General features: G+C 39.5%; 1 protein-coding gene across 3 annotated transcripts in view; it reads right to left on the bottom strand.

Moving 5' to 3' along the window:
* The window catches only part of nf1a (neurofibromin 1a), a 226,240-nt gene extending 220,084 nt beyond the window's left edge, over positions 1-6,156 (bottom strand). For all 3 annotated transcript variants that reach the window (XM_070543730.1, XM_070543732.1, XM_070543731.1), the window contains exon 1: positions 5,577-6,156. In XM_070543730.1, the coding sequence (XP_070399831.1) occupies positions 5,577-5,636 (60 nt within the window). In that variant the 5' untranslated portion in view covers positions 5,637-6,156. The remainder of the gene's footprint in view (positions 1-5,576) is intronic.
* Between the last annotated feature and the right edge of the window lie 7,935 nt (positions 6,157-14,091).

Here is a 14,091-nt window from a genome sequence, read left to right as displayed (position 1 = left end):
TGGAAAAAATTTACAATGACAAGCTGGAAAAATTTGTAGGAAAAAAAATGGCATTTATTAGACAGCCAGTATGGTTTCAGATCAGGTAGATCTAACGCACAAGCTCTAATGGAATTGGTTGAAGACATATCCACAACGCTTGATCAGAAAAAATATGTTCTGGGAATTTTTATTGATTTGAAGAAAGCCTTTGATACAGTCGATCACAAAATACTTTGATCAAAAATGGAGAAGTATGGTATAAGGGAGAAAGCTCTCAATTGGCTAAAAAGTTATTTGAGTAACAGAGCTCAGTATGTCCAGTTGGGTTATCACAAGTCTAGCTGTCTCGAAGTTCACTATGGAGTTCCGCAAGGGTCGGTACTCGGCCCAAACGATATCTACACAACTTCAAATTTATTTAAATTTATTATGTTTGCTGATGATACAAATATTTTGTGTTCAGCAGAAGATATACAGCAACTTGTACAAAAGGTCCAGAATGAATTGAGTAAGCTTAAGAATTGGTTTGATAAAAACAAACTGTCATTAAATGTCAGCAAAACAAAGTTTATGTTATTTGGAAATAAAAGAAGTAGTAAAGAGATCTATTTGACTGTTAATGAAATAGCCATTGAAAGAGTGTATGAAATTAGGTTTTTGGGGATATTGATTGATCATAAGCTCTGTTGGAAGCCATACATAGAATATGTGTGTTCTAAATTAGCCAGAAGCATTGGGATGATAAATAAAACAAGGTATTCTCTACCACAGGAAGCACTACACACACTTTATTGTACTATGATTCTACCATACTTATCATATTGTGTCGAAGTATGGGGCAATACTTATAAATCTAATTTATTAAAGATTTGTGTTCTCCAAAAAAGAGTGGTAAGGATAGTTACTAATTCTGGATATTGAGATCATACAACTCCATTATTCTATAATTCCAGATTACTCAAATTTTTTGACTTAATTCAATTCAAAACTGACCTAGTACCGTATAGGGCCATGATGGGTAAACTACCGGGTAATTTGCAAAGGATGTTTAAAACTCATGAAGAAGGTTATGAATTGAGATGCGTTAAAAACTTCATTTTTCCATTATACCGAACAACTATGAAAAGTATGTGTGTATCGGTGTGTGGTATCAAACTGTGGAACAAACTTGATGTGACTTTAAAATTCTGTAAAAACATTAGATCATTTAAAATGTTGTATAAACAACTTATAATTAACTCATACATAAATAGCAAGTGATAAAATGGTAATTGGTTGTAAATGGAATATTTTGTTTTTGTTGTTTGTTGGTTTTGTTTTTCTGTAGATTCATGTGAACAATTGTTTGTAACTGTATTTTTATGTAGCAAGGTGAAGATAGAACGACCTGCATAATGAAAAAGTTTTTTTCTGTCAAATTTGCTAATGTGAGCAAATGTGATTCATTAACTGAATTGGGGCTGGACTAGATAAGCTTTTGCTTCTTCCAGTTCCCTCTCAAACGGTTTTATGTTATTGTATGTTTTGTATTGTTTTCTTCAACAGCATATGTTAATCGTATTCCACATTTCTAAATTTTCTATGCACCACGAATATGGAGGAGTGCATATGCAATTTGATGTTTTCAATGGTTTGAGATAAATAAATAAAATAAAAAAAAAATTAAAAAAAAACATTTTAGATATCAGCCCGATAGCTACAACTAGTTGACTTACATTTAAACTTGAAACTTGCCCCCGAAGAAGCTGCTGGCTTCTGATCCGCAATCCTTTTGAAAATACTGAGCTGTATTCAGGGAAATTTTTGACCAAGGCTAGGCTACAAGGCACCTCCCTTGTATCCTTGCTCAGGTAGCTAAACGGCTAACAAACAGAGAACAGATGCTTTGGTCGAACATAAATATTGGAACACGCCTTGGGGGTTCTAGGCAACCAGGGCGGGACCAAGACATCAAGGCAAGGTTCTTTGGCATTGAGAAACACCCTTTGTTTCAGATCCTCAGAGAGTTCTCTTGCCATGAGGTGCTATGTTAAACTTCCAGAGACCAGCATGAGGGACTGTGATATAGGGATGTCTCGATACAACTTTATTCACTTCCGATACGATACCGATACACCAGCCTTCAGTATTGACCGATACCTATATCAATCCGATATGATATCAGCACAAATTCAATTCAATTCAAGTTTATTTATAAATCGCCAAATCACGACAAGAGTCGTCTCAAGGCACTTCACATAATAAACATTCCAATTCAGGTCAGTTCATTAAGCCAATCAGAAATAATGTTTCCTATATAAGGAACCCAGCAGGTTGCATCAAGTCACTGACAAATCATACATACTTTTACCTATTTCATAGTGTGGATGTATGTAAGGCTTGATCAAGTGATTTTACTCACTTGAGTCACAGGACACCGGAGATGGACAGTGGCTAATTGGGCACAATGTGGACATTCTTCACAGAGGTGTACTTAATTTTGTTGCCAGTGGTTTAAACATTTATGACTGTTATGAGTTATATTGAGGGGACAGCAGATTTACACTGTTATACCAGCTGTAGACTGACTACATTGTGTCAACGTGTCATATCTTCAGTGTTACTCCATGAAAATATATAGTACATGAAAATATATAGTACATGAAAATATATAGTAAGATATTTACAAAAACACACTTTGTGACATACCGTGTGTGTGTGTGTGTGTGTGTGTGTGTGTGTGTGTGTGTGTGTGTGTGTGTGTGTGTGTGTGTGTGTGTGTGTGTGTGTGTGTGTGTGTGTGTGTGTGTTTCTGCTTTAGCACACCCGATTCATATATTTGCATTCAAAAGTGCTTCAGAAGATGCCTATTCATCACTCATTCATATAGATCAGGTGTGAGGCTGCTGGTGTTTGAAAAGGCAACACGAAAAATATGCAAAGCAGGGGGTCCGAGGACTGGAATTTAGAAACACTACTGTGAAGACTCTGACACTAGTCAGTGACTCGATGCAACCTGCTGGGTTCCTCGTATAAGAAACTTTTTATTGATCGGCTTAATGACCTGACCTGTATTGGAATGTTTACTGTGTGAAGGTCCTTGAGATGACTCTGGTTCTGATTTGGAGCTTTATAAATAAATGTAATTTAATTCAATTGATTGTCTCCTTGAGGAATAACATCCTTTTGTTACCAAGAACCCAGTTAAAATGCTTTTTCAATTAAAAAGATGTTAACTGCTGTTTCATACATTAATGACAGAATTTATTAGAGCCATAAAAATCCACTTTTCATAAACAAAATACCAAAATTAATTCTGAATATTGTGTCTTTGTGTGGTATTATAAGTTCACAAAGAAACCGTTTTTTTTTTTTACAGTAACTGAGTTTCACATGCTGACTCAATGTGAAAATAGTCTTCTACCCCAATTTCCTGCATTAGCTGCTGACGTCACACTGTCACTTAACATTCATGGACTCTCCCATCTTGGCTCACGACGGGGAAGGCTTTTGTTAATTTTACGTCCGGGAGAACGTCTCGGCTAGGGATGCACCGAAATGAAAATTCTTGGCCCAAATCAAAAATCAGGAAACCAAGGCCGAAAATTGAAACACCGAAAGAGATAACTATGTCAATAATTACAACCATAATATTAGAGGGACTGTAAAATTAACCTGTTAAGTGGCAATACCGCACTTAACGAGCCATAGCTGCAATTATACTTCCTGATAAAGTTACTACTTTACACCAGAAGATAGTGAAGCTGTGTAACTACGTTTAGCTGCTAATGCAGGTGACAGAGGGTGAAGACAATTTTCATATTCAACGTGCATGTGCAACTCAAAATGACTAATCATATTTCCAAAAGAACAAGCATTACACATTTCTCAATGAACCTCCCCTCTAAAAGCCTCAAGTACTCAGACGTGGGGAGGGGAGGGGATAGAAGACGCATCAACAATCATTTTACAATCACGTCTGAATCACTGCATCATGATGAGCCTCACCCCTAGTTTGGATCATGTTCTTTGATTTCGCTTAATGCAAAGTTCAAGATGTTACAGGTGGGAAAGAAGCCCCTACAACGTGAGACCACGGGGTTATAGGTAGATGATCAGTAGCCACACACACAGAACCAGGAGTCGGAGACACAGAGACTGAGTCCTGCAGAAACACAACTCTGCAGCTGAGAACCACTTTATGATAAAAAAGCAGACTTTTAAACTTTTTGTGCAAAACTTTGCCTCATTTTCTGTAAGTTTGCAACAGAGAAAAGAGGTTTTCTTTCACCCAACTACTGTTAATCTGCAGGATTAGAATCTAAAAACGGATGACGACTGTTGTTTCTGAGCTTGGTCCTAAAACTGATTGTAGAAAGCTGTCGGGTTCTCTCTACAAAGTCTCTAGACAATCTGCTGATTAATGAGCGAGTGGGCTCAGTAGGGAGGTTCCTCCAGCTCTGCTGTCTGCCCACTGCTCTAACCTTACACTGTACAATGACTCTCTGTGATATGAAACAAGACTCCTCTGAGCGGCTGCAGCAGGCACAAAACTGCCCTTCTTCCAATAATCAAAGCATTTTTTGTTAATAGTACATATGAAGTGAGCAAAACTGGGATGTAAAAAGGCCTGTACATTATGGGAAAACTTCCTATCGTTATAAATGTGTTGTACTTCAGGCATAGAGGGGAGCTGAGGAGGGTGTGTTATTAATCTCGATAATAATCCATGCTGGTCACTGATTAGCATCAATAAACGTTTCTTAAGAAGGCTGATTAAAATGTGTTTTTAGAAGAAGCTTTGAGTAATATTAATAATAATCAAGAAGTGACTCTGGCCTATAAAGCTCCTTTCTTCAAACTGCAGTAATCCAAGCTGAGCTGCTAAACTCCTGCAGCAAGCTGTAATCTCTAGTTAAAAATGTATTACTGGACTTCTTATTACACGGACCCAAAGAGTCACAATCTGCTACACCAGTAACTGCATCACACGGCAGAGTGCTTTAGTTAGACACTAAATGACAAAAAATGTCTGCAGACTAGAGCCTCATCACAGATTTGCTACAAGCAAACACAAACACAAGCCCACGCTTCAGAATAACAACAAAAGACACGGGATCGCTGTGTGGTTGTCTATCTCCACGATGACACAGCCTGGCAATGGGACTGGTGAAGTAGATGTTTCCTCTCCCAGCCGAAACTTCAGAAGTTCCTTTGTTTATATTTTAGAACCAGGCCTGCTACGGTTAGCTGTAGCTGGCATGCAGGCGGGCGCTAGCTAGTACACCCGACGGCTCGTAGAGAGGGTGTGTGTGAGGGAAGGTCTCCCTGGCTAAACGCAATGATGTGTTTTACTATCAAGTCGAGCCGCTGTGCCCCAAAAGAGCAGCTGAATTTAAGATGAATGTTAGGCGGCTGTAGACAGCGCTAGCAGCGCACACCTCATCTTCAGTGTTTTGTAGCTAGGTCAACCAGTCCTGTCCAGGTTAGTGTGGAGACACCAGACCTGGTGTCTGATCAGCCCCCTCGCTGCATAAGCCGCCTAAGCCTGGATGATGGAGTCTAAACACTCCCTAAAACCCACCACACACATCCGCTCCATCAGCACATCTTACCTGCTCATCAAATCTGGTAATCACGGCCTGGACCCATTCCACTGGTTTGTGAGCCGCCATGGCCGGCCGGAGAGACACTCGGGAGCTCCACTGGCAAGTCCAAAATATGAAGCTGAAGCTGACGCGTTTATTTACACATCTGAATTTTCCCTGGATGGAGAAGAAATGACAAACAGGGCAAATATTTCACCCTTTCTGCAGAAGTCACCATGCCATCGCCATGACAAACCACCGGAAGTCTTCATCGGTTAAATTGATGGGAGTTGTTGGATCAAGTTAGCCGCAAGGAAACAAAACTTCTTCCAGACGACGTCTTCAAATTTCTTGCTGTAATCAAACAAAAAATATTATTTTGAGCATAGCAAAAATTAAGAGAATTTTAAAAGAAATTTGCGGTTGCGTGGTTTTTACTCATTTTGCAGCATTTATTTCGTTCTTGCATTTATAAAAATGTCTCATTTTCGTTAAAACTAATAAGTAAGAAAAGGAAATCATCCACTGTGCAATACTAAACTATGATCTCGCTCAAACCGTGGTTTAATCACCTCCAACAACCAAATTAGACCGTCTCCTGCGTGAAACTTGGTTTTATTTTGAAGAATGATTTCCGTAACTTCCGGTTTCAGTGTCGGAAAATGGCAAACCTGCGGCTCGTCTCTGCTCGCATGGGTGGGCTGTGGTCAGGCCTTTCAGAGCGGAGAGAGACGAAGTCAATCAGTTTGTCCGTTTCGGCTTTGGTTAGGAATAAATGCAGATCATCTCTGAGTTAGCTCATGCTCAGATGGGATGTGACTCTTCCTGTTGATATGAGATCAATTAGACAATTAGAATATCGTGAAAATTTTCAATATTTTTGTTACTTGTGTCAGAAAGAGAAACTCATATTCATTACATATAGAGTGAAGTCTTTTGCCTTTATTTCATATCATTTAGATGGCTATGGCTTTCAGCTAATGAAGGCCCATAATCCAGTCTCAGGGAATTAGAACGTTGTTGAAAGACAGCAGCAACAGGGAGAACCACAGCTTCGAGAGGCTTGTCCAGCTGAATCCATGCAAGAATTTGGAGGAGCTTCACAAGGAAGTAAACTGGAGTCAATGCATCATTATTATTCCTTTATTTTAGCAGGGGGAAACTGGTTGAGATATCATGGGCTGCATGGTGGCGCAGTGGTTAGCACTGCTTTCTTGCAGCACGAAGGTTGCAGGTTCGAAACTCGGCTGCGGCCTTTCTGCGTGGAGTTGCGTGTTCTCCCTATGCATGCGTGGGTTTCCTCCGGGTACTCCGGTTTCCCCTACAGATCACAACATGCCCTATAGACTATAAATTGTAAGTTGCTTTGGATAAAAGCATCTGCCAAATAAATAAACATCAAATATAATATCAAATCTCCCTGGTCCAGGGAGGCAGCTCAGGAACAGAGAATTACACATAGGCACACGTTACATCAAAAGCACAATGACAACATAAGGAGACAGCAGGATTAGAAGGCACAATTTGAAGGGCAGCACTAGATCACAGACCATGATCATTAGACCATTTTACAAACACACACAGAGTCGGACCAAGGAGAGACTTATAGAAAAAAGACATCCAACAAGTGAATCTGTGAGCATAGAGGGCAAAGAAGCAGCGGCATACAGAGAGTGATGTACACAGTAACCAGCCTTATCCATAATGTTTCCACCTCCATGTTTGACAGTAGGGCTGAGTTTATGCCAAAGAGCTTGGTTGTGGTATCACCTGACCACAACACCAGTCCTCCTTTGAATCATTTAGATCGGGGTATCCAATATTTAGCCTGGCCTGCCAGACTCGTCCTCTGTTTAATTCTGCACAGAGAATGAGTCTGGTCACTCTCCTATTCAAATAACCCCACCCCGTGAGATTTCTAACCGAGTCAATCAGTGCTGAGGTATCGTATGCCACACACCACAACGCAGAGTTTGTCGAACATGGCGACTGAAGCGGAGTTAGCTGCAGCTCTTTCCTCTGGTCTAAATAACTTGGACACAACAAGTAGAAGCACTAAAAGCCTTTCTTCTAAAGATGTTTGCGCTGTCGCCAGACTCCATTTTTGACTACAGCTAAAGAACTACAGTGTTGCGGACGTCACACAGCGATGCTCACTTTCTCATAAACAGCATAGACAGCGGTGGAGTTCGCTGCGGCTCTTTTCTCTGTTCTAAAAGACCAAATGTCTTTAAAACAACAAGTAGAAGCTCTAAAAGCATTTCTTCTAAAAAAATAAAAGATGTTTGCGCCGTTGCCAGACGCTATTTTTTTACTACAGCTAGAAAACTACAGCGTCGTGCGATACAGTCTGTATTGGGATTGGTTACTTTGAGCTGCCCAGTCCCACCCCTCAAGTGCCTCTGCCTGTGAGTTACCAGACTCATTCTCTGTGCAGAATTAAACAGAGGACGAGTCTGGCAGGCCAGGCTACCCAATCTTGGCCCTGGAGGGCCGGTGTCGGTACAAGATCTGCTCGGGTGCAAAATTGGTTCGGAGTCCGTCGACTGCCGATGACGTCTAAGTAGTTGATTGGCTGAACATGAACCTTACGGAATTACGTAATCACGTTACGTTGTTATCACTTTACGTTGGTCCAGGCAAATCTTTCAGTTGGAAAGATGGACAACTTTTACAAAGATATCCATCATTACCTCTTTGAAAATACACTTTTAGCATAGAGCTGCATGTATATTAGGGCTGAACGATTAACTGCATGTGCAATTAAATTGTGATGTGACAAAAGGAGATTCTCTAATCTCAAAGGCTGCAATTTGGCAACGAGTGGTTAGCGCAATGCTAATACCCTTACCAAAAAGAAGTACACTGAAGTATACTTGAAGTATACTAAAAATGAATATAGTATACTTCCAAGTTTACTTTCAATGTACTTATTAGAAGTATAGTTATCTGAGTACATTTTTTAAATACTACTAAGTATACTTTAATACATACTTACATTAAAGTTTACTTACATTTAGACTATACTTGTACTTGACTCTATCAGAAGTATATTTCACCAAGTAATGTATAAGTATACTTAATATATATATATATATATATACTTATATATAATATATAAGTATAAATATATATATATATACTTATATATATATAAGTATATATATATATACTTATATATATATATTATATATAAGTATATATATAATATATATATATATATATATAAGTATATATATATATATATATATATATATATATATATATACTTATATATATATAATATATAAGTATATATGTATATATATATATATATATATATATATATATATAAGTATATATGTATATATATATATATATATATATATATATATATATATATATATATATACATACAGTTGTGGTCAGAAGTTTACATACACTTGTAAAAAATATAATATAATGGCTCTACTGAGTGTCCCGTTATTTCTAAAACTCTGATTTTTCTCTGATAGAGTGATTGGAACAGATACTTCTTTGTCACAAAAAACATTCATGAAGTTCGGTTCTTTAATGTCTTTATTATATATATATATATATATATATATATATATATATATATAGAGAGAGAGAGAGAGAGAGAGAGAGAGAGAGAGAGAGAGAGAGAGAGATATATATAGATATATATATATATAGAGAGAGAGAGATATATAGATATATATATAGATAGATAGATATATAAAGAGATATATATAGATATATATATTTGGAACTTTTTATTTTTGAATTAGAACAACAACATTTACATGGAGATGCATTTGAGTTTCTTCTTCCCTTCTCCAGGGCAGTGTTTCCCTGAACAAAGTTCGAATTTCCTTGTGGCCATGAGATCTATCCAACTTAACCAAGTCACCAATCAGTACATATAGTTCTGACAAGCTTTCTCTGTATTCATCGTATCTGCTCTCTTCTACATTCTACATTTTACTTTGATCTAGCTAAATAACTCACCCAAAAGACAAAAAAACATAAATAAAAAAAATAAAAATGAATAATAATAATTTTCACATGAGAGTACTATCTTTCTAACATTTGTTTTATTGGTTCCCAAATTTTTTAAATTTCCCTAGTCCCAGTCATAGTCTTGCATTAATTTGTTCCATTTTGTAGACCTGTCTAACTCTGTCTCTCCACTGTGCCACCCTTGGGGGTTCTGTGTCCAGCCATAAAACTGTAATACACTTCTTGGCAGTCATAAGCAGAATTCTGATTATGTATGTCTCCATTGTGTGTGTATGATTTTTGGTACAGCATTCCCAGTACAAACCATTTTAACTTAAATTGTAATTTCACCTTCCAGGTTCTTTCCATTTCTCCCTAACACCTTCCCAGAATGGTATGAATTTAGGGCAGTCCAAAAGTATATGTGAAAAGTCTCCCACTAGCCCGCATTTTCTCCAACATAAATTTGAAACATTACTATTTAGACATGATAAGTGGAGTTTTAAAGCATGCATCTTCACCTTCCATTCAAATTCCCTCCAAGACGGACTATTAGTTAGTTTATGGCCTGCTTCAAGTGTTTCCTCCCATTCCTCATCTGTTATCATTATGTTCACTTCCAGTTCCCATTTTTCTTTAATATCTATATTCTTAACAATCAAATCCTGTTGTAAAGCTTTATATATTTTGAAATCAGTCCTTTTTGACATGTCCTTTCTGTTTAACATAATCACTTCCTCCATATGAAGTTTATCCTTGCTTGAAACTTTGCCTTATTTTGAAATAACTACTCTGTCTGTCTGTCCTAAATAACATATTAAGCATGAAATTACGAATTATTGTGAAATTACACGCACAGGAAGTGCTTTTATTTTGTAGCATTTGCTCAGTCAGATCTCGAAGCTTCTCAGCAGACCGAGAAGAAGAGCGAGGGTCAGAGGAGCATTAACCGTTGGAGGTCGCGCTTTTGTTCTGCATCTGCACTTGACAGTCACTGGTTCTGCACCACTGAGCTAAACGTAAGTAGCCGCCATAAAAGTTGCTTAAATGTTTTTAAGACGGACATGGTGAGTAATGTTGGCCACGTAGCAAGCTAATATGCTAAGTCATTGCATGAGTTAGCTGTGTTATTAACTTTGTGTGTGACTAAAGTCCGTTTATTTAATGAAATGAGCAGCGCTATCTCATTATTAAAGGTTAGCATTACTTTAGATACTTTTTTATTAGACTTCTAGAGACTTATTCCCTCCATTTTTGTCCCCTCCATCATAATTTTTTAAACGTGATGTTCTGAGAAAAAAATAAAAGCGGGAGCTCAGCGCCACCAAGTCAAACTTAAACGTCCACTTATTAAAAGTAAATGAGCAGTGGTCTCTTGTACAGCGATGACAAAATCAGTCTGTGTTGTAAACTATTTCCCCGTAGCACCCGTGCCATAGCTTTGCAAGCAGCCTGCTTTTTTTTAACCGTAGAAGAGGATTGTGACTGCAAGAGATGAAGCGGTGCTGTATCTCGATGCTATGTTCCCTCCTTCCCTCCATTTTTGTCCCCTCCATAGTTTTTTTAAATAGTGCTCAGTTGCACATATCTTGAACCGCAGAATGCTGTTTCTATTAATTTCACAGTATTTTAGTGTTGTAATTTTGTTCTTACTGTACACTGTTACTCCAGATTCTTAAATGTTATGTTTTTAGCTTTGTGTGGATAAGTCAAATTACACTTGAATCTCCTCTCACACACACACACACACACACACACACACACATACACACACACACACACACACACACACACACACAATTTAGATGATTAATGATTTAGCTTCATATATACAGGTGCTGGCCAGTAAATTAGAATATCATCAAAAGGTTGAAAATATTTCAGTAATTCCATTCAAAACGTGAAACTTGTACATTATATTCATGCAATGCACACAGACCAATGTATTTCCAATGTTCATTACATTTAAATTTGATATTCATAAGTGACAACTAATGAAAACTCCAAATTTGGTATCTCAAAAAATTAGAATATTCTGAAAAGGCTGAATATAGAAGACACCTGCTGCCACTCTAATCAGCTGATTTACTCAAAACACCTGCAAAGGCCTTTAAAAGGTCCCTCAGTCTTGTTTTGAAGGCACCACAATCATGGGGAAGACTTCTGACTTAACAGCTGTCCAAAAGACAATCATTGACACCTTGCACAAGGAGGGCAATACACAAAAGGTGATTGCTAAAGAAGCTGGCTGTTCGCAGAGCTCTGTGTCCAAGCACATTAACAGACAGGCGAAGGGACGGAAAAAATGTGGTAGAAAAAAGTGTACAAGCTCTAGGGATAACCGCACCCTGCAGAGAATTGTGACGACAAACCCATTCAAAAATGTGGGGGAGATCCACAAAGAGTGGACTGCAGCTGGAGTCAGCGCTTCAAGAACCACCACGAGGAGACTCATGAAAGACATGGGATTCAGGTGTCGCATTCCGTGTGTCAAGCCACTCTTGAACATGAAACAGCGCAAGAAGCGTCTCGCCTGGGCCAAGGACAAAAAGGACTGGACTGATGCTGAGTGGTCCAAAGTTATGTTTTCTGATGAAAGCAAGTTCTGCATTTCCTTTGGAAATCAAGGACCCAGAGTCTGGAGGAAGAGCGGAGAAGCACAGAATCCACGTTGCATGAGGTCCAGTGTAAAGTTTCCACCGTCAGTGATGGTGTGGGGTGCCATGTCATCTGCCGGTGTTGGCCCACTCTGTTTCCTGAGGTCCAGGGTCAATGCAGCCGTCTACCAGGAAGTTTTAGAGCACTTCATGCTTCCTGCTGCTGACCAACTTTATGGGGATGCAGACTTCACCTTTCAACAGGACTTGGCACCTGCACACAGTGCCAAAACCACCAGCACCTGGTTCAAGGACCATGGTATCCCTGTCCTTGATTGGCCAGCAAACTCGCCTGACCTTAACCCCATAGAAAATCTATGGGGTATTGTGAAGCGGAGGATGCAATACGCTAGACCCAACAATGCAGAGGAGCTGAAGACGACTATCAGAGCAACCTGGGCTCTCATAACACCTGAGCAGTGCCACAGACTGATCGAGTCCATGCCACGCCGCATTACTGCAGTTATTGAGGCAAAAGGAGCCCCGACTAAGTATTGAGTGCTATACATGCACATTCTTTTCATGTTCATTCTTTTCAGTTGGCCAACATTAGAGAAACAAACATTTTTTCATTGGCCTTTAGAATATTCTAATTTTCTGAGATACCAGATTTGATGTTTTCATTGGTTGTCACCTATAAATATCAAAATTAAACGTAATAAACATCGGAAATACATTGGTCTGTGTGCATTGCATGAATATAATGTACAAGTTTCACGTTTTGAATGGAATTACTGAAATATTTTCAACCTTTTGATGATATTCTAATTTACTGGCCAGCACCTGTATAGTGGAGGACTGCCTAAATTTTGCAGACTAACGCCAGGGACACACCGGCCGCGGAAGCGCCGCGAAAATGGGGCCGCCTTCATTCGGCGCCCTTGTTAAGCTATTCTATAGACCACATGGGCCGCCGAAGCGCTGCGAATCGCCTCGCGCCGGCGCTCCAGCCCGCGCCGTGCAGCGATCATTTCGGCGTCGGCTCTATTTTTTTCGCGAGCCGCGGGTGAATCGCGTCAATTCTGGCAGGAAGTCAAACCTAGACATAAGAGGCAGGCCGGTAAAGTTAACAAAATAAAGCATTTCAAAATAAAATTCCGCAATAGTCAAATGTGTTCGTAATCAGACACTGCAGAAAAACCACATGAACACACACACACATCGAACTTGTGTGCATGTGTGACCACGTGAAGGGGGGTGTGGTTTTGGGTGTCTTTTCACTGGAGCAAACAGGACAGAGAGGCAGAAAGTCTGAGGCAAGCAGTTAAGATGGATGACTTTAAATTAATTATGGAAGTTGAGAAACACAAGGAGCTGTACGCCCCCCGAAAAACATGTTTATTTACGTACCCATTTCGGAAGAAACTGCTAGGATACAGCTGCAGAATTGGAGCGGGTTCCAAGAGATTCAACTGGCAGAAACAACTCATACCATAGGTTCACACACACACACACACACACACACACACACACACACACACACATGCGCGCGCGCACACACATGTAGAGGAAAATAGCTGAGAAAAGGCAGAGAGGAAATGGAGGACACCAAGTGTTTTAAAAGAAAAACTACAGCTGAACCGAGGCGCGCCTCGACTGGGGCGCGTCTGATCTGAACTGAGGAGCGGCGAGCAGCGGCCGAATTTCGTGAGCGATTCGCTTCTTGGCGCTTCGCGGCGCTTCCGCGGCCGGTGTGTCCCCGGCCTAACACAGATCTACCTTGTGATTCACAATGTTTTCTCTACTGATTATGCTTCCTGGTGTAGATGTGTAAATGTAGAGCGTCTGCGTTCCTATGAGCTGTCAGCCACACCGGGAAGCCTGTCTATGAATCTGCGGTCAGACTTCAATGATCCAACCCCACTCTCTGCACACAAGATTGATGGCATGCTGCTGTTGATCCC

The sequence above is a fragment of the Nothobranchius furzeri genome, chromosome 13 (genome assembly GCF_043380555.1).
Source record: "Nothobranchius furzeri strain GRZ-AD chromosome 13, NfurGRZ-RIMD1, whole genome shotgun sequence".
NCBI lineage: Eukaryota > Metazoa > Chordata > Actinopteri > Cyprinodontiformes > Nothobranchiidae > Nothobranchius > Nothobranchius furzeri.
Note: the sequence above shows the minus strand (reverse complement) of the source record. Positions and strands in the feature narration are given on the sequence as shown.